Source organism: Meriones unguiculatus, chromosome 7 (genome assembly GCF_030254825.1).
Source record: "Meriones unguiculatus strain TT.TT164.6M chromosome 7, Bangor_MerUng_6.1, whole genome shotgun sequence".
In the NCBI taxonomy this organism is placed as follows: domain Eukaryota; kingdom Metazoa; phylum Chordata; class Mammalia; order Rodentia; family Muridae; genus Meriones; species Meriones unguiculatus.
Genome location: NC_083355.1, coordinates 16,633,547 through 16,661,377, shown reverse-complemented (window position 1 = coordinate 16,661,377; position 27,831 = coordinate 16,633,547). Strand labels below are relative to the sequence as shown.

At 42.5% G+C, this 27,831-nt stretch overlaps 1 protein-coding gene across 1 annotated transcript; it reads left to right on the top strand.

The window, feature by feature from the left end:
• On the top strand, window positions 1-25,213 carry Efcab3 (EF-hand calcium binding domain 3). Its single transcript, XM_021645574.2, has 10 exons — window positions 1-55; window positions 7,116-7,200; window positions 9,770-9,846; window positions 13,011-13,154; window positions 15,278-15,349; window positions 16,541-16,661; window positions 18,985-19,166; window positions 19,496-19,680; window positions 22,159-22,281; window positions 24,745-25,213. Exons 1-10 carry the CDS (start codon window positions 10-12, stop codon window positions 25,069-25,071), a joined length of 1,362 nt encoding a protein of 453 aa, XP_021501249.2. The 5' UTR covers window positions 1-9; the 3' UTR covers window positions 25,072-25,213.
• Window positions 25,214-27,831: the final 2,618 nt, after the last annotated feature.

Sequence of the window (27,831 nt, the reverse complement as noted above, 5' to 3'; positions counted from 1 at the left end):
GCAAAACTAATGGCGAGTCTGCAAAAGTTGATGAAACGTGCCACTAGTACTAAAGGTGGGTTACAGCACTTAATCCTGGAGTTGTTCAACTGTCAGTTTCTACTTTCTTCCACCAATCACTAAGATGACTGTACATTATACCTCCGTCTATTTCTCTAATTTATTTTGCCTTTATAGTCTGTATCACACTGTGTCACATTTTGCTTATCAGATATTTCATATTGTTTTCTAATGTCTCCATTGATATTTTTAATTATATTATTACATCTTTGGTATCAGCATGTAGCTTATAAAGTAGCTAATCCTGACTCTAGTCTTAAAGAAAGCAATTCAATTTTGTTGGGCTTTTGTTTCCATATAAATAAAGGAGAAGAGGTGAATTTAGGCAATGATCCAAAGTTCTAGTTTTAACTTTTAAGGTTGAAAGGACACTATTAAGGAGAAGAATTATTTCTATAATAAGAGGAAATATTTGTAAATCATCCACTAATACGGGTTTAGAATCCAAAATATATAGAGACCTTATAATTCAATAATGAAAAGTGTTAACGTAGAACTTGGAATACAGCTCAGTGGCAGAGCACTTGTCCAGCATTCGTGAGGCCCTAGGCTTAATTCCCAGCATCACACACAAAAGCACATGTAGACATTCTCTCTGATAGACAGGTTCACGTTCTAGAGCTGCACCCACCCACAGTCATCTACTGTCCAAATACAGTAAATGGAAAATCCCAGAAACAAATAACTCATAGATTTTAAATTGTATGCCATTCCTAGTAATGTGGTACAGTTAGCACTGCCCTCCCCCATCCTGCTAAGGACAAGGACCAATCTTTTATCCAGAATATGTACGTTTACACCTCACCACATCAGTTGCTAAGGAACCATCTCAGTTACCAGGTAACTGCTATTGCACTGTGCTGGTTTTCTTGTATAATCTTTGTTTTACTTAGTAATGACCCCAAAATACAAGAAGAGTGATGGTGATGATTCAGGTTTGCTTCCCTCAAAGATGAAAGGCTTCAGCTCAGAGCATGAACATTATCAGCTGCTGGTATTAACCTCTTACTGTGCTAACTTTTACAAATTAGATTCTTGCCATAGGCATGTATGCCTAGAAAGAGACGTTGTATAGGCAAGGTTCAGTATCCTCCATGGTTTTAGGCATCTACTGAGGGTCTTTAAACATATCCCCTGAGGATCTGACAAGACTACTGGAACCCAGCGTTTTTGAATGGCCAAAGTATGTGAATAGACATTGCTTCAGATATTATGTTAAAATGACAAACAAGCAAGTGAAAAGATGTTGAATATCATTGGTCACTGAGGAAACATAAAACAACAATGAAATACTACTTCACACTCGTTAGTGTGGATGCTTTAAAGAGAGAGAGAGAGAGTGAACATGAGCAGCAATGGTTTAATGGGTGAGGGCACCTGGCACCAAGCCCGACCACCTGAGCTGATCCCCAGGATGCATTCATTGCTGGGAGGAGAAAACTGGGTCCACAAAGTTGTCTTAGTGTTTGAGCAATGGCTCAGCAATTAAGAGCACTGGCTGCTCTTACACAGGCCCTGGGTTCACTTCCCAGCACCCACATGGGAGCAGCCCACCACTGTCTGCCACTCCAGTCCTGGAGCTCTGAAGCCCTCTTCTGGCTTCAGGGTATGCCAGGTGCACACACAGTGCACAAACATACATGCAGGCAAAACACCCAAACACATAAAATTAAATTAAAAACAAAGAAACCAAGTTTGTCTTCTGCCCTCCACACATCTGCTGTGGTGCATGTGAGCACACATATACACACAACAAATAAATGTAACAAAATTTTAATTAGAACTTTTTAAGAGATAACAAGTGTTGGAGGCGTAGAAAAATGAGGCCTTGGTTATGCTGGTGAGATGACTGGAAAAGCATGCAGCTGGGTCAGTGCCTTTGCTGAATTAACTGGAATATACATGCTCAGATATTACCAGAAGGAAAACATTAAAATCACATAGACGTATGTGCATGTAACAACATCTAACAAAAAAGAGAGCCCATGAATTTGAAAGACAGCAAGGAGGGGGAAATGATGTGATTGTATCATAATCTCAAAGTAAAAAAATACTATAAAAAAATCACAGTACTTAGTAGTTTGTAGAACATAGGCCAGACAACTTAATATTATAACTTGCTGTAAAATTAATGCTAGGGAACATTTTCTGACATTTAAAAAAGTTGTTCAGTGTGTAAAGGCATTTTGCCTTCCCGTGCATTTATGCACTGTGAGATGCAGTGCTTCCAGAGGCCAGAAAAGGACATCAGATCTCCTTTGGGACTGGCATTACAGATGATTGTGAGCCTACTTGTGCGTGCCAGGGATTGAACCAGGTCTTCAGGAAGAGCAGCCAGTGTTAACCACTGAGTCATCTCTCTAGCCCCATGACATTCTTTGATTTGTTTTGTTTGTTTGTTTGTTTGTTTGTTTGTTTGTTTCAAGAATTAACCAAACACTTGGGAGGCAGAGGCAGGCAAAGCTGTGTTTGAGACCAGCCTGTTCTACAGAGTGAGTTCCAGGATGGCCAGGGCTAAATTCAAGACCCTCTCTAAATATAAATAAGTAAAAGTTCATCTGTGAGGAGTTATAGGCGTGTTCACCGCAGTCAGAAGGGAAAGCAAGGCAAGCACCCTTCAGTGGGTGAGAGGGTGAACAAAATGTGACATTTGCATAGATGATTAACTAGCTTTTTGGAAGAAGGAAATTGTGAGCCACACCATGACACAGATGAACCTCAGGGATATTATACCAATCACAAAAAGATAACCACTATATTAATCTACATAGAGGGGTAGCTGAAGCAGTCGGATTCACAGAAGAATGTAGGGTGGTCGTGAGGAGTTCGGAGGAAGAAGGAAGGTGCTATGTAATGAACACAGAGTTCTGACTTTGTAAGATGAGAACATACAGTAGCTGGTATGTAACAAAATAAAAATGGTCGACAATGCTGAACTATATGATTAAAACCTGTCCATCTAGGGGTTGGGGTGTCACTCTGTGGTAGACAGCGCACTTGCCTGCCTTTGTGATACCCTGTTAATCCCCAGCACACCCAAAAATAGAATGGAAGAGCAGGGCACAGCAGTGCTCGCCTGTAATCCCAGCACTCAGGGAGGCAGAAGCAGAGACAGGCTGATCTCTGAGTTCAAGGCCAGCCTGGTTTACAAAGTGAGTCCAGGACAGCCAAAGCTACACAGAGAAACTCTGTTTTGAAAAAAAAAAAACAAAAAATAAATAAAAATAGAATGGAAAGTAGTTGCTTCTATATAATAATTTTTTTTATTTTTATAACAATAATAAATCACTGAGCAGTGGTGGTGCATGCCTTCAATCCCAGTACTTGGGAGGCAGAGGGAGGCAGATCTTTGAGTTTGAGGCCAGCCTGGTCTACAGAGTGAGTTCCCAGACCAGCCAGGGCAACACAGAGAAACCATGTCTTGACATTTTAATTAACTAATCAATTAGTTAATAATTGAGAGTTTTGACCTCTATCTAGGCACTTGGCCTATGCCTGTGGCCCTACACACAAGGAGGCTTGGGCAGGAGGAATGTCTGAGCTTAGGAATTTGAAGCCAGCCTAGGAAAGCATAACAAGGTGCCTTTAAAGAAATCCCAGTTTAGGGCTGGAGAGATGGCTCAGCAGTTGAGAGCTCCTAACGCTTTTCTAAAAGACTACTTGTTTGATTCCCAGAACCCACCTGGAGGCTCACAGCCATCTACAGCTCCAGTTCCAGGGAGTCTGAGGAGGACCTCCCCTATCAGTAGACTTGGGGAGGGGCATAGGGGGAAGAGAGAGAGTGGGTGGGACTGGGAAGAGACCAGGGAGGGGGCTGCAGCAGAATACAAAGTGAATAAATTGTAATAAAAATATATATGTAAATAAATTATTTTTAATAAAACTTAAAAAAATAAGTTTTACTTCTCACCAACTCCACCCAATAGGATCTGACATTATCCCCCATTTTAACCCTTAATATGTATTTATTGCGTTAACTCAGAAATTAAACTTGCCTCCTCTTTCCCTTTGTGTTGCTGATCAGAATGTGAGACGAGTTTGAGAAACTTGGTAAAGTTGTTACCACAACTGCAGCATTCAGACCCAGACTAGGGAACATCTAGAAACACTGTCACTGAAGAAAGCCAGCAGCAGTTTTAGAAGCCAAAGTCTGCGTTTATCTACAACAGATTACAGATCCCCTCCGCCCTCCACCCTGTGCTGCAGTGGTTTTGGTTGTTGTTTGCTTGGTTTTGGAAAGGACCTTGGTTTGATTTGGTTGGTTTTTGTTTTTGGAGATGAGGTCTTTGTAGCCCTTGATAGCCTGCAACTTCCTATGTAGACCAGGCTGCCTTTGAACTTACAGAGATCTGGCTGCCTCTGCCCCCCAAGTGCTGGAATTAAAGGCATGAGCCACCACTGGCTTCGAGGGTTTAAATGCTATGAGAAATGTCAGAACATGAATATTATGGTTCCTGCCTAATTGTCAATGTTTTTTGTTTTTTGTTTTTTTCTCTTCTGTTTTTGCTTTGGGACAGAATCTTAAATCATTCAGTCTCAGCCTTCCAATTACTAAGATGCCTGGCGATTTGATTGCTCTATCTAACCCACCTTTCCCCCTATTAAAGGATGCAGGTGTGCTGGAGAGCTGGCCCAGCAGGTAAGAGCACTCAGTGCTCTTCCAGAGAACCCAAATTGAGGGCCCTAACCCACCTCAGGTGGTTCTCAGTTGCCTGTAACTCCAGCTCCAGCAGGGGCGGGGGATCCCATACCTCTGGCCTCTGGGGGGCATCAGCATGCATACAGACACATGAGATTTGGGGGTCTTTTTTTCCCTCTATTTCTAGACTTAAATTAATGAAATGGTTTTTAATTAATCTTCAATCAAGGGACCTGGGTAAAATGTTTCACTTAAACAAGTTTCAACACACTAAAGGAAATATACCAATATATAATTTGAAGCCAAAAAAAGAAAATAAAAAAAGTCCCCATCTCTAAAGTCTCAACAGGTTCAAATTGTAGCTCTGTAATTCATCTCCCCATGTGCTGCTGGGTACCTAGGAACTACCACTGAACACATTTGCTCTAACCCTGGGAGGAGCCCACACCCTCTCCCTGAGCCCAAGCCTGAGCAGTGAGTGAGGTCACAGCTGTGTGATGGAACAAAAACCCTTTGTTGGATTCTTGCTCTGAAGTTCAGATGGTTGGTTACTAACGGCTGATTAGTAGCACAGCTTAAAAGTAGGTAAATATCAGAATTTTATATGATTCTATGCTGAGTTCTTTTTTAAAAAAAAAAACAACTATCAACTAGATAAGAGATTGAAGGTATTTTAAGTACTGGTTGTTTTGAGCCATGGGGACAATTTCAGAGCACCTTTCAACTGCCTAAATTATTGAGCGTCTCTGGGATTCCCAGCTTTACAGAAGGTTCTAGATTCTGAACACTGTGATGGAGGTGTTTGGAAACAGCTGCTTTCCAGGTTCTGAGGCAAAGACCTGGGGGGGATGACTTCTTGCCAAACATCCCAAAACTTCTTTTCCTCCTGGCTTAACAGTGCTTGCTGATTTATTATTTCTGAGCCGGCAGCTGAGTCTGCTTGCCAGTGAGCCTCCCCGTACACTCTGTAATGTGGAGGACTAACTGGGGTGCTAAACCCAGAGGGGCAGCCTGCCTCCCAGGCTCTGGGCTCCATCTGGGCTTCTCGCACCATGCAGAAGGGGAAGGGGAACGACCAGGGAAGCCACAGCAAAGAGTCTGCGCAAGAGGCTACCCACTCTGCTTTTATGAGAGAGTAGGGGCTCATAAGAACCGCCAGGGCAGGGGTGTGTGTTCCAGAAGGAGATCCTCAGAAAATTTACTTACTATATGGTAGGTGTCTAAGTAAGTAAATATTTTTGGAATGTCCTAACACATTTTTTGCCTAATGTGACATTAAATATTTCAAAATAAATTTTGCCTTTAATTTTTCCAATCTATTTCTATATGTTTTGTCTGTATCATGCTATTTTTAGTTAGTTAAGGCATACAATTTGATGGTTTGCTGTGTGTATACACTGTAAAATAATCACTGCGATCCACCCAACACACCAGTCACTGCCCAAGTTACTGCAGGTCAAGGCATCTAGGTAAACACACTGTAGAGTGATGCTGCCTTGCCCTACCATTATACATTAGATCTTTACAAGTTACTCGTCATGAATAACTGAGGGTTTGTGCTCCTCACCAACTTCTTATGACCCCTCTTCCTACCATGCTGTACTTTTTTGTAGGTTTGTCTATTCTGGATTCTACATGCAAGTGAAAAAAAAAAATCTTTGTGTGCCTGGCTTCTTTTACTTAGCATTTATTTAGGTTTTTTGTTTTGTTTTTGTTTTTTTTTTAAGACGTGTGTGCACAAGTGCGTTTGCATGCATGCAGGTGCCTATGGAGGCCAGCAGGGGGCATGGATCAATCCTTGGGGCTGGACTATACAGGTTGTGTGAGCAGCCGTGTGGGTGCTGGGAAACTGGGTCTCTGTAAGAGCAGTAAGAGCTCTGGACCACTGAGCCATCTCTTCAGCCCCAGCATTTATTTTTATATAAGATCAGATTGACACTATTTGAAAGGTATAACTGTGACAAGAAATTTTGCTTGGAGATCTTGGCACAGTAAAAGGACCTTTCCACACAGCCCTCCAATTTTGCTTATACTTCTAGCTTGAATTTGCATATGATGCCATTTTTTAAAATCCTTTACCTTGAGCTGGAAAACCTGGGTGGGGGGGATGCAAAGAAATGATTGTATAAACTGATATGGTGATGCATGCCTGCAATTCTGGACTAGGGAAGATGAGGCAGGAAGGACAGTTCTAAGCCAGCTGAACTACTAGAAAGTAAGACCCTGTCTCAAAAAAAAAAAGAAAGAAAGAAAGAAAGAAAGAAAGAAAGGAAAGAGAGAGAGAGAAAGAGAAAGAAAGAATGAAAGAAAGGAAAGAAAGAAAGAAGAAAGAAAAGGAATAAATGGATGGATGATGGATGGGTGGAGGGATGAATGAATCTGTGAACTGATTCTTATTGCATCTTCTGAACTCCAGACAAAGTTTCTGACCACATGGCAGTTTCAGAAATGAAACCAACAACGAAACTGAAGCCCCTAAAAGCACCTGTCTTTTACAAGAGGTAAGAAATAAAGTATGAATAGAATATACAAAGAAGTGTTCAGATAATGAATATATAAATGTACACTACAAAGACTACAATGAGACAAGTTAGAATATTCTGTTCTGGGGTAAATTTACTTAAAACATCTGAATTAAAGAGTTTGTCATATTTTGTTTATTTTTGTATGTGTGCCCACATGCAGGCACACTTGTGGAGGTCAGAGGAGCTTATAGGAGCCTGTTCTCCCCTTCTACTCTGTGGTTCTCCCGGAATCAAACTCAGATCCTCAGGCTTGGTAGCAAGCACCTTCCCACTGAGCCATTTCATTGTCTTTTGGAAAGATAATCAAAGGAAAAAAATGAACATTCCTTTTGACTAGAAAAAGAGAATTCCCCTTCCCATTCTCCCAAATGAAATCCAAGTATATTAGCTGTGCACACCCCACCACAGTGCACAAGAGCAATTCACCCGTTAGTAGCAATGCTTTTTCTCAACTGGCTGCCAACAAACTCTAAGCACTAAGGGCTGGAAGTGAGAGCCAAGATATATTCATCACACTCTGCTCTCTCCTGACTGCCCATTTCACTTGGAGAGTGATTCAACTTTACCACTGCCAAATATGTTTCTGGCATCTTTGTTTCATTTTGTTTGAAACAGGGTTTCTTCTGTGTAGCCCTGTCTGTCCTGGAACTCACTCTGTGGACCAGGCTAGCATGAACTCTGAGATCCACCTGTCTCTGCCTCCCAAATGCTGGGATTACAGAGGTGTGCCACTATGCCCAGCTATTTCTGACATTTTTAAAAGAAAGAAGTAGAAAAATAACTTCATGGCAGCCAAGCCCCTGTTGTCACTGTCCCCTTTTGAAACAGTGGGCTCTTTGTCAATGAAAATAGTCCAACAAAGACCAAGATGACAGGCCAAAGGGATCCCCACAGTAGGTGAGAGGCTGGACTGGGTTGGTTTCATATAGGAAGTCCCATGCTCCTTTGCAACATTATAAAATGGACATTCTCCTGGTTTAGTCCACAATGAAGTTTGAAATGAACATGGGTGTTTTCTTGTTATTGATGAGGGGTTTTTTTTGTTTGGTTGGTTGGTTGGTTGGTGGGTTGGTTTTTGGTTTTTTGAGACAGTGTCTCTCTGTGTAGCCTTGGCTATCCTGGACTCACTTTGTAGACCAGGCTGGCCTCGAACTCACAGAGATCTGCCTGCCTCTGCCTCTCCAAGTGGTGGGATTAAAGGCATGCACCAGCACAACCAGCTCCACAGGTGTTTTTTATTTGTGGTAATTAACAAAAATCTTTGTCCACCTGGCCTTCTGATTTCTTAGGGTTTTGAGTACATCATATTTCAGTGTCTGCTTACATCTTTCATATAGTGCAAAAATAAACTATTTTTTATTTGGAAATGTGCAACAAATACATAGTAACCTCAGTGAGCAAAAACCTGAGTCTGCAGAAGGACACTTTAGGTAATAAAGAGGCAACACAAAAAGAAGACATCGTGTTAGTAAACGCTGAGAAAACAAAACAGGCTAGATGCAATTTCATGCCAAAAAGTTGAAAGCCGCGCATCTATGACCTCATCACTTCCTTCTATCCCAAGCTACTCTGAAAATAAGTTGAATCGAATACTCTATAGAGGGTAGTAAAATAAACCACAGTGAGTATATTGTTTAACCACAATATTTAGTATTCCTTCAAGTGTCACTTTATTAGGTACTTCTTGTAAAATCACAAAAACTGGGGCTGGAGAGATGGCTCAGCAGTTAGAAGCACTTGCTGCGCTTCCAGAGGCCCCTGGGTTCAACTGCCAGCACCCACATGGCGGCTCACAACCATCTGTAACTCCAGTCCCAGATCTGATGTCCCTTCTGACCTCCTGGGTACCAGGCATGCACACTACACACACAGACATGCAGGCCAGACACTCATATACACAGAACTATAAAACCTCTTAAATGTTTTAATAAAAAATAAAACCACAAAAATTAGAGCTTCTATATTTTTTAAACTTTTGTTATTAGAATCTAAGGACATTTCAAACAAATTTATAAGAGTGAGGTGTAGTGGCACAGGCCTATAAGCCCGGCATTCGGAAAGATGGAGGCAGGAGAGCAGGAGTTTAAAGTCAGCCTTGGCTCCCTGGTGCGTTTGGCTTATCCTAGGCTACATGGGACCCTGCTTCTAAAACCTTTTTGATTATTTAAATAAATTTGCTATTAAGTAACAATTAAAAGAATTGAATTTCACTTGCCATATTATAAGCAAAGCTTATAGTTTTGTTTGTGGGGGGTGTTCATAAATCATTGCAAATTTACACAAAGCATCCTGGAAGTATTAATATTTTCCCTCCTATTCCAGACTTTGCTTTCATGAGGGCGTAATGTTACCCAGAGTTCTAACTTTCCAGAAATGTAGGGCAGGCTGCAGTTGTTCTCATCTTCCCATGCTGTCGGCAGATGTTAGCAAGTGGTAGGTCTGCTTATGTTCTGTGACTCCCTGCACACTGCAATGCCGTCGCCATTGTAGCCAGCAAACTCAAAGATTCCACACCTGGGTTAATTCTGCCCATGTCTCTTCTCAGAGATAAAGATTTACAAGGACGTCTTCCAGGCTATTTACAACACAGAGAATGGAAGCTGAGCCCTGCACAACTAGAAGGTAATGAAAACCATCCTAAACATTAAAACCTAACAGCATCCCTCCATGCATCTGTGGACTTCTGATCCACTTGGACTTTAGTTTTGTGCAGGGTGATAAATGTGGATCTATCTGCATTTTTCTACATGTAGACATCCAGTTAGACCAGCACCATTTATTGAAGATGCAGCCAGTCCTGATGAGACCTGATAGGCTAGGGTCAGATGGAAGGGGAGGAGGACCTCCCCTATCAGTGGACTGAGGGAGGGGCATGGTTGAAGAGGGAGGGAGGGTGGAATTGGGAGGGAACAAGAGAGGGGGCTACAGCTGGGATACAAAGTGAATAAATTGTAATAATAAAAAATAAATTAAAAATTATATAAAAATAAAAAAGAATATAATCAGTCAGCCAGGCCAGGCTGTGGTGGTGTATGCCTTTGGTCCCAGCATTCAGGAGGCAGAGTCAGCAGGATCTTTGTGAGTTCAAGGCCAGCTTGGTCTACAGAGTAAGTTCCAGAACAGCCAGGGCTACACAGAGAAACCCTGTCTGGAAAAAAACAAAAGAAATGAAATAGTCTTGGTCAAATATTCTTATCCAGATAGCTTGTGAGGGTGGTAAACAGCAAATCCAAGCTCACGTATTTAATCAGCTAATTAAACAGTATAAACACAAAGTGTGGCCTGGCCAGCGTGGTAACATGCATCTGTAACATCAGCATTAGGGAGCCAGAGGCGAGAGGAGCACCGTAAGTTTGAGGGCAGCCTAGTCTACATAATGTTTGACAAGCCAAGCCAGTTTGTCCTCAAAAGACAAAAATAAAATAAAGTGCCAGGATTTCTTAGAAACAAACAAAATGATCATGATGAAAACTGATACACTGTCTACAGGTCATTGGTCCAAGTAGCAAACATCTATTTAAGCCAATAGTGTTCCAGGCAGAAGAATGATAGACAGTGTTCCTGCTCTGGAAAGAGATCTACAAGGAAAATACATAGTTAAACCACAAAATTATTGAGTTGTTTATGTTAAATTATAAAATGACATGAGATACGAGAGAAGTATAAAGTGTTATAGGACCAGAACAGTGTGTCCTGATTTGGTCTTGTGGGGCGAGAAAGGGAGTCTAGAGAAAACTGAATGATGAGTCAGGGGAGAATGCAGGAGAGTGTTCCAGGGAGAAAGAACAGAATCTACAAAAAAAAAAAAAAAAAAAAAAAGAAAGAAAGAAAAGGAAAAGCATTATGTACTAGAAAACCTAAATGGAGCTAAAAAGATGGCCCAGGTGACGAGAGCATTTGCTGTACATAAGGGCCTGGATTCAGATCCCGCACCCCCAGTTCAGGGTTGAGGGAGCCAGGAGGTTTGCTGGAGCTTGCTGGATGCCAGGCTAGCTCCAGACTCCATGGCAGCCCCTGTCTCGAAGGATAAGGTGGGATGTGTTAGAGCAGGATGCCTGCCATCCATGATTAGAGGTGAGCGCGCCCACACACACACACACACACACACACACGTGTGCATTCACCACACATACAGATGCCCCACACTCACATACCAAAAAGAAGAGAGGGAAGAGGAAAAGGAGAGAGAGGAGAAGAGCTGACAGAGCACCTTTACCTGCTGATGACCTGAACTCTATCCCCAGATCCCACACAGTGGAAGAGAACTGACTCCTGCAATTGTCTTCTCACCTCCATGTTCATGCAGTGTCACATATGTACATACACACACACATACCTACATACATACACACACACACATACATACATACATACATACATATTCATATTCTGTCTCCTATCATACTCATAACCCAGTTATTTACAATTTGGGGGAACTAACCAGGCCTGTGAGGAACAGTCCCTGTAGGATCAATAAGGATGCAGATGTCAAAGTAACAAAAAAATGACACTAGAAAATGTGGTAATTATAGCATTCTCACAGCTTTCCTATGAGGAGTTAATTTATTCGTTCTGCATGATTTGTTGAAAACCTCAGCCTCCAACATCTCCTGTCTGTGCTCCCAAATAACCTTGCTTCCTATTTCCCTGCACAGAATTGGATGGAATTCCTAAAGTGTATCTCCCGGAGTCCACACCTCACCCTTTGTGTGCATTTGCATGTATGTGAGGTGTGCATGCTGGGGGGCATGCCCTCCTCTACCTTCTCCACCTTCTTCCTTTGAGGCAGGGTCTCTCACTGAACACAGACTCCCGTTTTTCAGTGGCTGTCTAACAAACACCAGCAGTCCCGCCGTCCCTGCTCCTGCCTAATAGGTGGCCACAGCCAGCCTTTATGTGGGTGCTCGGGTCCTTAGCTTGCACAGAAAGTGCTCTCCTTCACTGAGCCATCTCCCCATCCCCTATCTTCCACTACTTTTTTGAATAATTTGAAAATCATAATGTAATGTAATGTCTAATATAAAATAGACATCTATGAGTCTATACTGATAGAAATAACGAAGCTAGGAATACAGGTCAGTGGTAGAGCAGCTGCCTAGCATATATTAGGCCCTAGGTTCAATCTCCAATACTGGAAAAAGAATGAAAACTAAGAATAATTAAATATTTAACACAAAGTGGAGACAAATGTCCAAGTAATGGCAATAAAGTGAGAAAACAGATAATACAAAGTTTTGCTTTGCTTTGTTTTGTTTGCTTTGTTGATATGCAGGATCTGATGTAGCCTAGTCTGGCCACAAGCTCACTACATAGTCAAGGCTGGCCTTGAACACCTAATCTTCCTGCCTCTACCCTCAAAGGCTTAGATTATACACATGCACCACCTTGCCTGGCTCCACATTTAGTTTTTCTACCAATTACTTCTTGTTCCACTTGAGTCTATAATTTCTACTTTATTCTAATTCAAATCCCAAGAAAAGACTGCATCTGTCTTTTTAAAAAAATCTATTATTCATTCTCTCCATATTTTTTCAGAACACAATCTTCAATTGAATATTTGATCTCTCCCAGCCCTATTAGCATATACATTTCTCTCCTCCCCATTCCCCATTTTGAGACAGTCACACTCCGTAGCCCAGGCTGACCGAGACATTACTGGTTAGACCCAATGGGCCTCAGATCATCAGATAATCTCCCAAGTGCTAGGGTTGTAGACAGGAGCTACCATACCTGACTGTGTTTCTTCTTAAATAACTGTCATGACTAACATAATTCCATTTCCTCAGCCTTCCGTAATGCTTACAACTTCTTCACCAAGGATAAAAGTGGCTGCATTGATTCACACGGATTGATGTGCACCTTAGCTAAACTGGGGATGAATCTAAGCATGTATGATATCTATAATGAATTGAAATGTGCTGATCTTGACAGTGAGTATTTTGACTTATTTTCCCATAAAATATTTTATGAATATCTATTTTATCATTTATATCTTATAAGTACAAGAAATAACTCTCCCGTATTTGTCAAAAGTATGTCACTGAACATTAGGGCTGTCTCCTTTGATCTACGTTTCCCTTTCCATTGTTTCAATTAACTGGGTCACCTGTGGCCCAAAATTACTAGTATTTGTCTAAAATCTTTCAAAAAACACAGTAATACAATGTTCTATAATATTATATTGTTGAAACTGGATGTGGTGCCACACACCTTTAATCCCAGCACTCAGGTGGCAAAGGCTATATAGAGGACCCTGTCTCAAAACACACAAACACACAGTATATTTTTATAATCATTTTGTTATTGTCACTGCTAATCTCTCACTATGCCTAATTTATCAGATAAAGTATGTCACAGAAAAAAAATAAACATAGTAGATACAGGGATCAGTACTGTGGGGTTTGTAGAAGGTTTAGTGTTTGGTTTTGGTTGGTTTAGGGATTGAGATTTGTTTGTTTGCTGAAACAGGTTCTCATTCTGTGGCCCAGGCTGTCCTGAAATCCAATATGTAACTGACAGCCTGTTGTCCTGCCAAAGGCTAGGATTGTTTAGCATGAGCCACCACACTCAGATCTAGCCAAGGTTTTAATGCTTGGAGGTCTTGAAATAGAATTTCTGTATTTCCCATTGACAAGGGAACTACTGTCTTCATGTATATTTCTCTTTATAGCAAGGAGGGGAGGGTATAAGAGCTAAAAAAACAAAACAAAACAAAACATATATATAATAACTTTGTGAGAAAATTAATGTGTGGAAACCAAGAGTGGCTATCTCTACTTATTACCAAATTTAAGTATTTGCTATGATGCTCATTTTGGAGGCCACCTTGAAGGAACTGAGAGATACAACTACATAAGCAGCTTCACAAACAGCAGAACACCAAGAAAACCCAATCCCACTGCTTCATTTCAACAGTAACAATACGAATCTCCTTTCTGTCAAATTTTAAAAGCTAGAGAACTTTTGTTAGTATTTTAAAGCCTATATGTCATGGAATTTGTTTGTTTTCCTGTTGGGGGGGCTTTTTATTGTTAGTATTTGTTTTGTTGTTTTGTTTTGTCTTGTTTGAAGCAGGGTCTTAATACATTCCAGGCTTTCCTCTGGCCAGTCGAGGTCCGCCATGAACCGCTGACACTTTCCTCTGCCTCTCTAGTGCTATGGCATGTACCTGGAGCCCAGGCTAATGTATTATGTGGAATATGTTTTCAGCATATTATTTCTTCTTGCTCCTCATCACCCAACTGCCAGTGAATCGAAGTCACCAGATAACTAAAGCTATGGCTTGTTTCCACTAACGCTGCCAGTTTGCTTTTTTGTTTGTTTGTTTGTTTTGCTTTATTTTTCAAGACAGGGTTTCTCTGCATAGCCCTGGCTGTCCTGGAGCTTGCTTTGTATGCCAGGCTGGCCTCAAACTCAGAGATCCACCTGCCTCTGCCACCCAAGTGCTGAAATTAATGGTGTGCATCACCACTACCCAGCAACTGTCTTTTAATTTTAGAGGCAATAGGGTGCCAGAGAGGAAGATGTGAAAAGTTACAATCTCTGCCAAAGGATAATAGTGGCTAACAGCTTTTGCTGAATGCTTACACCTTGCCATTGCTTCTGTTGGCTGCAGGGGACTAGTGTGGTTGTAGTAAGATCAAGTCATGAAGACTGATATAATTAAGAAGATTATAAATTCAAGACCAGCATGGCTACATAGGGAGGCACTACCAAAATAATCTCTTTAAGGAGGACAGAAAGGAAACCAAGTTTACCTGAGCACCTTTTCAGCCGAAAATATGCTGATTTTAAGTATTAGGTGGCTCAGGGTACTTCAGCTTTTATACTTAGAATACATTAAATAGTTAAAATGCATTCTAGCTCAGCATCACCAGAGGCTGAGGCAGAAGAATTGCAAATTTGCAGCGAGTCTAAGCTATATATAACAAGCACTCTCTCTCGCGCTCTCCTTTTCTCTCTCTCTCTCTTGGTTTTATATATGAGTCATGTATTTAATATATTATATGAATGTTTAGAGAATTCTTGTTCTGAGCTCAGATTCCTGTTGCAGGGGATGGTAAGATCAACTTCTCAGATTTTATAAAGGTGCTGACAGATAAAAAACTCTTCATCAAGGCTGTGGGTGAGTAGAATCACTTAGAAGATGGCTGGGCAGCTCTTCCCACTGCACAGAAAACACTGTCTATTAGCCCTCCAGTCAGACAAATCCAGAAAGATGCAATTTTTCTTTGCACTACTCCCACAAAATAATATCAAACTGAGAGTATCAGAATACATCAGACAGCCAAATCCTGCAGGGATGCTGTCTTTTCTCCAGTGAGAACATAAGGAAGTAACAGATGCAGAAACTTTAGTTTTCCTTTTTTTTTTTTTTTTTAATTTTAAAATACATCTTTATGTACACGGGTACCATGCCCCGTATGTCTGTGTCAGATCACCTGGAACTGGAAGCACAGATGGTTATTGGTGTACATGGGCATGGGGATGGAACCCAGGTCCTCTGGAAGAATAGTCAGTGCCCTTAGCCACTGAGCCATCTGTTCAACCCCTTGTTTTCTTTTTATCGTGTTTCAATTCTTAACCAAGCACAGGCACTATTTCTAAAAGCATTCCTTTTATACCAAAAAATCAATAAATAACAACTATTTCTATCGCTTAGAGAATTTATCATTTCCACACACTGATGGGGCCTCTTCCCTCAGTGAGAGGCTGGGAGGTTAGAGAGCACATTCTCACCCGTGGTGATCCGTGCTGTATGCACCAAAACTCACCAATCTCTTATGCTGTGTCTGAACTTAGCAGGCTGCCTTGGAAAATCTAACCACTACTCATATTAATGTTCTCTAGGATTCCAGATACCAAACCCCATATGTGGTTTTGAAGGCATTGCCATTTAATTTAAGCCATAGACTGTCCCCAAGATAAAGAAAAATCAGTGCTAGCAAACATTGTAGCAGTAATGAGTGTTTCTCTGCAAACTAGAGATATTAAGTCCCTTTCATAGAAGAACAAGACAATTGTCTCCAACATATTTTGCATGTAGATGTTAAAAGTTCTGCTGTATTTACGTAGGAGTCATTGAACTATGATTGGTCTGTCTACTCCATAATCAAAATGACCTTTCTACCAAATAAAACAGTTTTAATGTTTTACCATATTGCTAGTCCCTGGTTTCATATATAAGATTATATATTGTAAATTATAAATTTTATAATTTTATAATCATGCTCTAAATTCTCAATAAATTTTTAACAGATGGCTTGCTCAGAAGACATTTTGAGATCTCTCTCTCTCTCTCCTGTTTCCTCTACAGTTCCAGAAAAGAAAACATGTTTAGATCTCGCTAATAACCCAGGGATCTTATTGTTTGAAATCCTGTCCAAGCTTGTGGAGACCTCAGTGCTGCACAGAAAGGATATAATAGAGTTGGTGAGGTAAGCGTCGTCATGGTGAGCGCAGCCTTCCCAGAAGCACTCACCGAGGCTCTGCCACCAACATCCTGTGCCACAGAGCTCCATCTGAAAGAGCAGGCCACATGCCACAACACGCTTGCTTGTTTTCAACTCATGACTGATCGCACACTATCCCAAGGCTCCACTGTGGGCATAAGACATACAAAAAAATAGCCATCCCTAGCCCAAGACAGAGCTGCCAGAGCACAGCAGCTAGCCCTTTTCTTCACTTCTCAGTCTTAGCTTCCTCACCTATGAAGTGTGAGTGCGGTAACAACACCTGCCTTAAAGGCACTGGGAAATGATGCAGAACACGTTGCTCAGCGCGTTAAATGACACATGAGTGTTACTTCTTACTGTGGAAATAAATAGAAAAAAGAGGATATGCATATTATCTAACATGGTCCTCACCTAGAGTCCACGCTAGCACAAACAAAACTTCTGGACAGAGATCACATTCTTGCCCAAGAATCAAGCGCTAATGTTAGCAAAGCGACCTGTGCTCTTGTCGTCCTGCACACCTAGGTGGTCAGGACACCTTAGCTGATGTTGCTGGGTTTATTGAAATTGGACTGTGGTTATTTATTTGGTTATCTTGGGAGGTTGTTGTGTACCTGCTGAAAATTTTCCAAATCCCAGGAAATAGAGACTCAAGATCAGAAAGCCGTTCAGGTCCTTACTAGATTCAGTGGGGGGAAGAAATCTTCTCTAAGGCATGCTGGGATCAAACCACCAAAATACAAGACATGGTGGTGATGCTTTTAGTCTGGCACTCAGGAGGCAAAGGCAGGTGGATCTCTGTGAGTTCAAGGCCAGCCTACTCTACATAGTAAGTTCCAGGAGAGCCAGGGCTACCCAGTGAGATCCTGTCTCAAAAATAGATGGATAGATAGATGAATGGATAGATCAGAAAAAAAGCACAAGACAAAAAATATTCTAAAGAAAAAAATCAAATTTATATATAAAGAAATCCCTATTACTTCTCTCCAGAAATCTCACAAACTAAGAGAGAATGTAATGACTTGTTTAAAATGTTAAAAGAGAATTCTCACCAACCAGGAATTCTATACCTAAAGATGCTGTCCTTCAGAAATGAAACAAAACGAAGGGCTTTGGCTTTCTGGGACAAGCACTGAAGGAATACATTGCCACCAAGCCTGACAACTGTGTTCAATCCCCAGGACCTACACGGTGGGAGGAATTAACTCCTGCGTTATCCTCTGACCCACATATATAAGCACACTGCGTGCATGTTCACACGTGACTGCGTGCATACACACACATGAAATGAATAAGTGCAACGATGTCAAAAATTATAAAAAGAGACCAAGATGGTCATTATGCAAATGATAAGGGAATCAGTTTAACAGCAGGCAATAACTGGGGCTGCGGCTCAGCATCTAGAGGACTTGGGTGGCTGGCATACACCAGGCCTGAGTTCCCCACACTGGAGAAACTGGTCATGAGCTTTCCAAAATAAAAATTGAAAGGAGGAAATAGGGCTGGTGGTATTTATAGCTGAGTGGTAGAATGCTTACCTAACGTGCACAAAGGCAAAGATTTGACCCCCAGACAAACAAAACATTCACGTGATACAAATGAACATAAATTTCTAGGCAGGCATAGTGGCTCATGCTATGATCACACCAGTCTGGAGTTGGATGCAGAAGAGACACCAGGAGTTCAAGGCCAGCCTCAGCTACAAAGTGAGACCCTGTCTCAAAAAAGAAGAAAAAAAAAAAACCTGACTTTTAAAATTTAGCACAAAGTACTACAGTAACAGACACAGTTTTCTTCAGTGGTATAGCCACCAGTGAGGAACCCATGGTCTTGTAAAAAATCCCTCACCCAGGACCTTGTAGGCAACACTAACGATACACATTGAGGTCTCAAGCCTGAAAGAGAAGGGAGGGAGGTAAGGATGAGGGTAGAGAGAGGAAAGAGAGAGGGAGAGGGAAAGGAGAGGGAGAGAAGGAAAAGGAAAAGAGGGAGGGAGAAGGGGGGAATGAAAATACAAAAGAAAGACAAGATAGAAGAAGAGGGACTAAAGTAGGAAGAGAAAGGGGTTCTGAGGGAGCCAGAAGGGAACAGGAGAAGATAATGGAGTGAATATAATAAAAATACATGTAATATATGAAATTGTCATAAAACCATTATTATTATTATGTATGATCAATAAATGCTAATAAAATTGTTAATATATTTAAAATAAACTTAATATCTATTAACTTGCATTTGACTTCCTTCTTTTAGTTCTAATAGTTCTTTATCTCCATCTCTGAATTACTTGTATTTTCTTTTTAAGCTATTTCCGAAAAAAGTTCCAGGAAAGCAGCTCAGAAATAATGTGGACTCCGTATGGGAAAAGGGGCTTTAAGTCAGACTTATGCACTCCTCCACGCTCAAGCACCGCTGCCTTCGCCAATTCTGCCAGGGTCTCAATAATGAAAGAAAGGGATTTGTACAAGTTTCTCGAAGAGCTCAAGCGTAAGAGCCATTTTCCCTCTCCACTGTTACAGACTGACATCCACACACCTAGAGCTGATCAGAAGTAAACACTGGTGGCCAAGAGCAGGTCTTGTGAGGAAAATGCTCTCTGTCACACAGACACCATGTGGAAGCAGAAGCCTGCTGACTGAGCCCTCAGACACTGGGGTTAAGTCTGTGGATGGCTGCGGACTGGGAGCATGAGACGGGGCAGAGAAGCCAGGGCCACGGGTTGGGGGGCGGGGGGAACAACACACTCGGCGCTGCATGCTTGTCATTATTTGTAATTTTTACATTACTGATAATGCCATTTTTGTTTCTCTTTTTAGGGTGCGATCACCCTTCAGATAGCCCGTACTCAAAAATACCTGTCTTTCCACTGTTCCCTGATGTGGACGGGGTGGTGATGGGCAAGCCATTTAAAGACATGCAGAAGTTAGAAACGCTAAGGAAAAGGGAGCCTCTGTCTTTCTTTGAGGACTATTTTTTCAATAAAAGAGACTGGAAAACACAGGTGAGATTTAATCTGTCATGATAGCTAATTTAAATATTTCCATTTGTAAGATCCCAGCTCAGTGAGCCTGAGAGAGTTCTCATTACAGACACTGGGCAGTGTTGTGGGGGATTGCTGTTGTTGTTTTGAGGTGTTTGTTTGGGTTTGGACTGGGAATTTTTGAGACAAGGTCTCATGTAGCCCAGACTGGCCTCAAATTTGCTCTGTAGCCAACAAGGACTTTGAACTTAGGTATAACTATTTCAATAAAACACTTTGATTTACTGAAAATGACAGACCTAGGTTTGGAATTGAGATGAGGAATACAAGAATAATAGCAACCCAAATATGATGGTTCATTCCTGTAATTCCAACATTTAGGAAGCTCAGGCAAAGAGTTCAAGGTTAGCCTGGGCTACATAGTGAGTTTCAGGCCTGTTTGAGCTACAGAGTAACATCATCCTATCTAAAAACAAAAACAGAACACTAAAAGGTCCCAGTTCTACTTCCATTCTCTCCCATCAACATGGGAGGACCAGGACCACGTTGATAGAGCGATGCTCTGATAGACGGAGGAACCATCCTGTCTCCCACCAGAGCCTTTCCTATGATCCCTGCATCACGCTCTGCTGCCTCTAGTCTACTTGCCTGTACATGCTTTACTAGCATGAATCATAAAGTCCCAGTGTGCCCAGGTATGCTCATGCTTCCAGATACTCTGAGAACGTTCTGGCCTTACCCCCGAGTTTGTGGTAAGCCTCCCAGTGGAGCAGCAAGACTGAAATTTACCTGGTACAGAGCCTGGTATCAGGCATGGCACTTTCACACCTGTGATGTCAGCATGAAGAAGATGAGGCAGGAAAACTAGCATAAGTTCAAGGGCAACCTAGGCTACCTAATAAGTTCCAGGCCAGCCAGGTTATACAATAAGACTCTGTCTCAAAACAAACAAACAAACAAACAAGGCAGAGCCTAGCTTATAGCAGACTTCATATTCTTGCTTGTTCCTGTGTGGTTTTGTATTGGGAATGGAACCCACATACTAAGTATGTGCTTCACCACTGAGCTCCATCCCCTTTGTGGAAAATCAAATAAAAAACAAAAAAACTTCCTAAATAGACTTCTTGCTTCTGCTTTGTTCCTTCTTGATATATTCACAGTATATGAATAGCAACCAAAACAGCTCTCTTAAAATCAACTTGAAACCCTTCAACTGAGCTTCTCAAATAACTCAGAGAAAAAAATAATACCACCACCCAGGAAACTGAGGCAAAGAGATCACAAGTTCAAAGACAACTTGCCAGGCAGTGGTACAGCAAGCCTTTTAATTCCAGCATTCTGGAGGCAGGGGCAGGCTGATTTCTGTGGGGTCTGGTTGATTTTAGCCAGGTCTACAGAGTGAGTCCAGGACAGCCAGGGATACACAAAGAAACCCTGTCTCAAAAAAAAAAAAAAAAAAAAAACACAGAGAGAACTAACATCATTCCTCTGGCTTCTGCATGAGAGCCGTGGCACAGAGACACAGACACACAGACAGGCGCACTAATCAGTATCAATCAGTGCAATTTCAAAACAAACGTTAAAGAAACCCCCAAGCAAACTATATAAAGAACACAGGGGAAACTTTTGGCCCTGGAAATCAGAAAAGACTCACAGAGGAGGAAAATTATGGGTTAAAGGATGGAGAGATCACTAAAGAGAGAAGAGTTAAGAGAATTCATACTAGGTAGGCTTGAGAGAGAAGCTCACCAGCTGGCAGTTTGGAGGCTGGATTTCCAGCAGCCTCTTGGAGTAATAATTAAGAGAAGGAATGAATGCCAAGTAGATTAGCAATGAGTCCAAAGAAACTGAGCAGGATATTAACCTGCTAGCATTGTTCACAGCCCAGCAACAGGAAAAACAAGCGCTGCTTCCTGTGGAAGTCTGGAAGGAACAGAGGTTGCCCTCTGGGAGGGCACCTTCCTCTTTAGTTTTTTACAGTAGTTTGGGAAGTCTGGGTCAGGATGAAGTTGCTTCCTCTCTGCCCTCCTTATCCTCTCTGCACATGAGCCATCTGGTCAGCGTTTGTTTTATAAGCAGGCTCCGTTATTATTATTTCAGTGGATTTACTAAATGCCTGGTTACATGTGTTCCATGCTAGGTACTCCAGTGCAACTGACAAATAGTTTAGCAACGACCCCATAAATCATATACAAATCCTATCACAAACAAATCCTGGTTTTGTTTTTGTGAAAGTGTCATGCTGTAGCCAGAGGCTGGCCTGGAACTCACATCACTTTTCTTGCTAGAAAATTCCTGAGAGCTGGCATTGCAGGCATGCATGCATCGTTATGCCCAACTTCAGACCCCCATTAGCATGTCTTTCTATAATTAATGTCTAAAGTTAGCATACACAGTAAGGGGTTTCGCTGTGACATTTTACATGTATGCATAATTATGTCTTCATTATGTAATTCAAACTGAAATGTATTACCAATTTTTTTTTTTATGTGTACAAAGGCTGCAAATGTGAAACCTATTAAGTCTGCCTCGAGCTATTCAGATGACATCTTAGCCATTGACCACCTCTTCAAGAAAAAGCAGCACTGGACAGTGTCTGATGCGGCTGCTATCAAACAGCATGTGAGTGCTCACTGCCAAACACCTTGCCCAGATTGCACTGTCAAGAGTATTTTCTCCTGGGAAGACTCGGTCTCCAAAAACACACAAAAACCTCCACTCTGATTAATAGTGAGACAAGATGAGGACTCATGCCCAGGACTCGTGGGAGATAGCATTACAAGAGAGGTTCAGGAAAGAGGAGAGGAAAAGTCACAGACCTACAAGGACTGAAGGTGTAGTGTGGAAGAGTTCAGGGAGTAGAAGCCTCGAGAGCATGATGCTTAGTGTCCGATACAGAAGGGAGGTGGTATGGAGGAAATATGTCCTAGTCCTTATATGTGGGGCAAAGAAGTTAGGCTACAAAAGTAGACAGTTAGTAAAAGTGGAAGTTAAAAGTATGTGTTCTGGAGCCCCTCTGTCCATCCTTTCATGAATGTATGTACAAGTGTGTGAGCATGCGTGTGCCGGAGGTCAGCCTCAGCTGTTAGGCTCCTTGGGTATCTTTCTTTCTTTGACAGTAATCATCACGCTCCTGAGGCTTCTTCTCCCAGCTTCCTACTCCACACTGCTCATCTTCTCATAGCACACACTCACACACTCCCTGGCAAACGTGTATCCATGGGTTCCGAGATTAGGAGACACAGTGGAGAGAAAAGAACAGTTCCTGCTCCCCGAGAGCTTGGGGTGAGGGCAAAGTCATGGAGAAGGGAGTGGACAGTAACAATGCTGGGGTGTGTGGGGTATCAGAACGCAGAGCAGGGGGCAGCTGAGTCCTATCTCATTGTTAGCACATGGTCATGCAAGTGAATGTGGCCAGAGACCACAGGTACCAGCACTGACCCCAGTGTGAAAAGATTGTTCATTTAGTCTCCTTACAACTCAGCCATAGAAGCTTAGCAGGGGTCTCTGTGTCGGATAAAGAGAGCCAGGGTGAGCACGTGGCGAGTTCACTCTTTGTTTAGCAGTAGCCACCTATTTTTAATAACTAATTTGCCCTCGCCTGGACTTCTTTTCTGTATGCTGGTCTTACCTCACTCACCACCTAATAAATGTTTCCCCTACATCCTAACCGTCATAACATATCAAGCTCAACACACGCCATGCTCACCTGTCACCTTTACATCAACCTGGTTCTCCCCTGAGGATGCTGATACCATCTACTCAGTCATTGGGGTTAACATTGGGGGGGGGGGGGGTTCTGTGTGTGTGTGCGTGTTTTCTTACTCCTTACCTCCACCAGTCACCAAATCTAATCCAACTCATTCTGGGATGCTCCCCAAGTCTGTTCCCCTACACTCTTATCACTCTATCCCCGCTCTCTCCTTCCATAAAAGTTGCCTGAACAACAGCCTCAGATCCAGTGTCCTTGACTCTGCAGCTTTTTCCCATCAGCCGTTTTCCACACAGCTGATGGTCTAACATCATAAATGCTTGAGCTGAAGCTATAGCCTTGAGCTGAAGCTATAGCCTTCTGGTGGCTAGGAAGGATGGTGTGGTATATGCCTCCAAGCAGCACCCAAAGACAGAGGCAGGAGGATTACAAGTTGGAGAGCAGCCTGGGCTGCGTAGGAAACACAAGGCCAGCCTGGGTTACTGAGACTGCCCTTCCAGTGTTCCACTCCACACAACTGAGGGATTTCTCTCATTTCCCTCAGAAAACAGCTCCCACAGCGTGCTTTTCATGAAGGGCTCTCCTCCATCACAGTGGACTCACTGACCTTCGGAATTACTCCTTGGTCACTTCCCTCTCACTTTAACCTGGACACTCTGGTAATGCCATCCACTCTGACCTTCCGGCTGAATCCAGAATGTTCAGTCTTTAAGCTCTGATTTTTCTGGCCTCTTCCTCCTGGGACTTTTTCCCACCACCCCTCCATCCTTCAGCCTTAAAAATCCTTAAGAATTTGCTCAGCTCATCATCTTCTCTCAGCTGGCTCTCCCTGTCTTACGCTGAATCAGGTACCTATACGTCCTAACTGAACCTCACACTTCTCCCTAACTTAGTCCATTACATTTCCAGTAGTTTTATAAAATCATTTTATCTCAGCACTCAGGAGACAGAAGCAGGAGGATCTCTGCAAATTCCAGGCCAGCCAGAGTTATAGAGTGAGACTTTGTCTAAAAATTATATTTCTTTCATTGTTCTCACATGGTACTGTTTGTTTTGTTTTGTTTTGTTTTTTCAAGACAAGGTCTCATTATGTAGCTCTTGCTGTCCTGGAACTCACTGTGTAGACCAGGCTGGCCTTCCAACTCAGAAATCCACCTGCCTCTGCCTTCTGAGTGCCAGGATTAAAGGTGTGTGCCACCATATCCAGCTTTCAAGTGATACACTTTGATTTCCATCAGCTTCCAGCTCATTAAGTCCCATGCTACCCCATGAGTAGCCCTACTGGTTTTCACTCTCAAGCCACCCATAATTATGGTTCATAAATCAATAGTTATGATAACTACAGTAAGCAACTATCTGCCCCTACCCTGCAGGTAAAGAGAGCCACAGACACCTATAACTTAGGAATTGCCCTTGAGCACCGGAAAGAAATGCTAAATCTCTGGAAGAAGATCCGAGGGGATTTAGTTGGAGTCGACACCAACAATGAGTCCTTTTACAACACCTTTTCCACCTACACGTGGTCCTGGAATGTCTGCCAGGAGCTGCTTTCCGCAAAGGATTTGCGGTTACATGATTCCTTCGCGAACAGAAACGCCTCCAGCGTCTCTGGATTCTCTTCCCCATCAGACTACAGTGAGTATGACCTGGATACAGGAAGAAAAAGGAAACGAAAAAGTTCCAGAGGGTTTCGGCCATGAAATGTCTACGTTTTCTAAACAACTCTTCGAAAACTGCTTTCCATAGTTATCAAAATTACAGTACTTGCTTTTATCTACTACATTCTTAGCAGATGGAAATTTTAACATCTTTTGAATTCTGACCAGTAAAAGCCTTTAAATCACAGGATGGTTTTTCTTCCGTGGTTTCTCTTTCCCAGATCTTTGCTAGTTAAAAGTAGCTACCCTATTATTAGAGCCAGTGGCTCTTTGCTACTCCCACTTGGCTTAAAACAGCCAAGACACCAGAAGAGAAGGGGAAAATTGGCCTGGTTCCTAAGAGCCCTCCAGGCAGTAAGCATCTGAGTTTGGGGTGACTGAAACTGAGATTGGGTTTGCTTGTTTTTAAGATTTATTTTGTATACAATGTTCTGCCTGCATATTCACCTGCACACCAGAAGAGGGCACCAGACCTCCTTATAGATGGTTGTGAGCCACGATGTGATGGCTGGGAATTGAACTCCGGACATTTGGAAGAACAGCCAGGGCTCTTAACTACTAAGCCATCTCTCCAGGCCAAGAGATTAGGTTTTTGATTGATTGTGAGATACCAGACTTGGAGGATAGCAATTGCAGGGAATACAAACAACACTGCCTCTGCCCCCAGCTCGAAGAACCTCTGAGAAGTTTAGAAACTCCTCAGGCACACCTTTAGATCACCCCTGCAAATCCCTGAGCTCATCCACTACACTAAAGACACACATAACTATGCTGGGAATTTGTGGCAGTATCATGTTTTGTTGTGTGTGTATGTGTGCTGTGCATGCAAGTGTGCACATGTGTGGGTGCACTCAGGTGTTCTCGCCCAGGCTGGTGTGTGCGGAGCATAGAGGTTGCTATCAGGGCATCTTCCTCAATCACTCCTGTCTTGCTTTTGGAGGCAGGGTCTCTCGGCAAACCTGGGGCTCAGCATTTCTGCTAGATTCTGGCCAGTGAGCCCCCAGAATCCGCCTGTCTCCATTGCCACCTCAGTGCTACATTTATGTCACTGCACTCAGCTGTCTACATGGGTGCTGGCGGCTGGAGCTCCAGTCCCCACGCTTACACAGCAAGCATGTCACCCGCCGAGCCACCTTTTCACATGGGGACAGAACTTTTTTTTTTTATTGTGATACACTCAATTGCATAGAACTTATTATCTTAAAAAATATTTAAGCATGTATCATTCTTATTCTTAGTTACATTTTTGGAGTTCTTTGGGCATTCTGAGGTTTTTGACAGTTTATCAAATGGAAGAACACAACTTTGGAATTCTGTAAACATTAAATCTGCATTAACCATTTGATCTATTATCAGGATGACAAAGGTATTTTATTTCCTCTGCAGAGTCTCTTTCTGTCCCTCTCTGTGTTTCTGTTTGTCTTTCTCTGTCTCTCTCTCTCTGTGTCTGTGTGTCTCTGTCTCTCTCTGTCTCTGTCTCTCTTTCTCTTGGGGAGGACCCAGGCTAGCCTCCGGCTTGATTAATAGGCAATGATGGCCTTAAACCCCCTGATCCTCTTGGCTCCAACTCCTGCATGACAAAAGTGTGGTGCTTACAGGTGTGCTCCACCATGTCCAGGTTATGAGGTGTCAGGTATCAAAACTAGCGCTTCACGCATGCTGGGAAAGCACCTGCCAACTGAGCTACATCTGCAATCTTGTTAATTCATATTGCTCCTCTTTCCTTTCCCCTTGCCTCTGCGGCCCTGCTGACCTAGAACTCACTTTCTAGATGAAGCCAGTTTAGAATTCGTGGCATTCATCACGCTTCTGTCTCCCAAGTGCTAAGATCACAGTTGCGCAGCACCATGCTCAGCTCTTCGCTCATTCTCGCCAAAAGCTGATGAACGGTATCAGCTACCTGCAAGAGAGTACTGAGAAACTGGTTGGGGTATGTTGTTGAGCCCATCCCAATCACTATACAAAATCACTCTTCTAGAAAATAACTTGATCCAGAAAAGAAACCAAGCATGGTAGCACATACACACCTATAATTTCAAGCCATTGGAAGCTGAGGCAGAAGGATTGAAAGGATTCAGTCAATCTGGGCTCCATGAGAGACCCCACCTCTAAAGATCAGAAGTAAAAGACAGTGTTGAACAGAGCACTGTGAGAACACTTTGTGTTGTTCCCTCAGAAAAGTTCTAATGATGAGCCAAGGCTGTCTTCAGACTCACAATCCTGCATCTGCTTCGCAAGTTCAGGATCCACCATGTCAGGCTACAATGTAAAATTTAAAATGCCAAGAAAAGGCAATGAAGACAGTGAGGGCCCCCAAAACTATTTACTTGAAATTATTTTGTTACCTTGAGTACTCCAAAGTCTAGCTGGTGCAGGGCATGCTGTCACACGCCTGTGATTCCAGCACTTGGGGAGCAGAGGCAGGCAGATCTCTGAGAGTTCAAGGACAGCCAAGGCTACACAGAGAAACCCTGTCTTGAAAACCACAAAAAATGTCTAGCTGGTGGCACAGCTCAGTAGGAGGCACAGAGCATGTGCAGGGTGTTAGAGGTAACGTGCCTGTATGCCTGACTGCTTAAGAGCTGCAACAGGAGGCACAGTTCAGCCCAGGAAGTTTTCCTTCCTTCCTTCCTTCCTTCCTTCCTTCCTTCCTTCCTTCCTTCCTTTTTCTTTTTTCCTTTTATTGAAAATAGATTCTTTTCTTATTCAATATATCCTGATTACAGTTTCCCCTCCCTCCACTCCTCCCAGTTCCTCCCCTTTTCCCCTTCCATCCAGATCCCCCTCTTTTCTGTCTCCCAT

Excerpts from the sequence above, each read along its gene's own strand:
- Efcab3 (XM_021645574.2), top strand. The coding sequence starts at position 10 with ATGGCGAGTCTGCAAAAGTTGATGAAACGTGCCACTAGTACTAAAG. Across the intron at positions 7,201-9,769 it reads GCACCTGTCTTTTACAAGAG|AGATAAAGATTTACAAGGAC; the intron begins GTAAGAAATAAA and ends GTCTCTTCTCAG. Across the intron at positions 9,847-13,010 it reads GAGCCCTGCACAACTAGAAG|CCTTCCGTAATGCTTACAAC; the intron begins GTAATGAAAACC and ends CCATTTCCTCAG.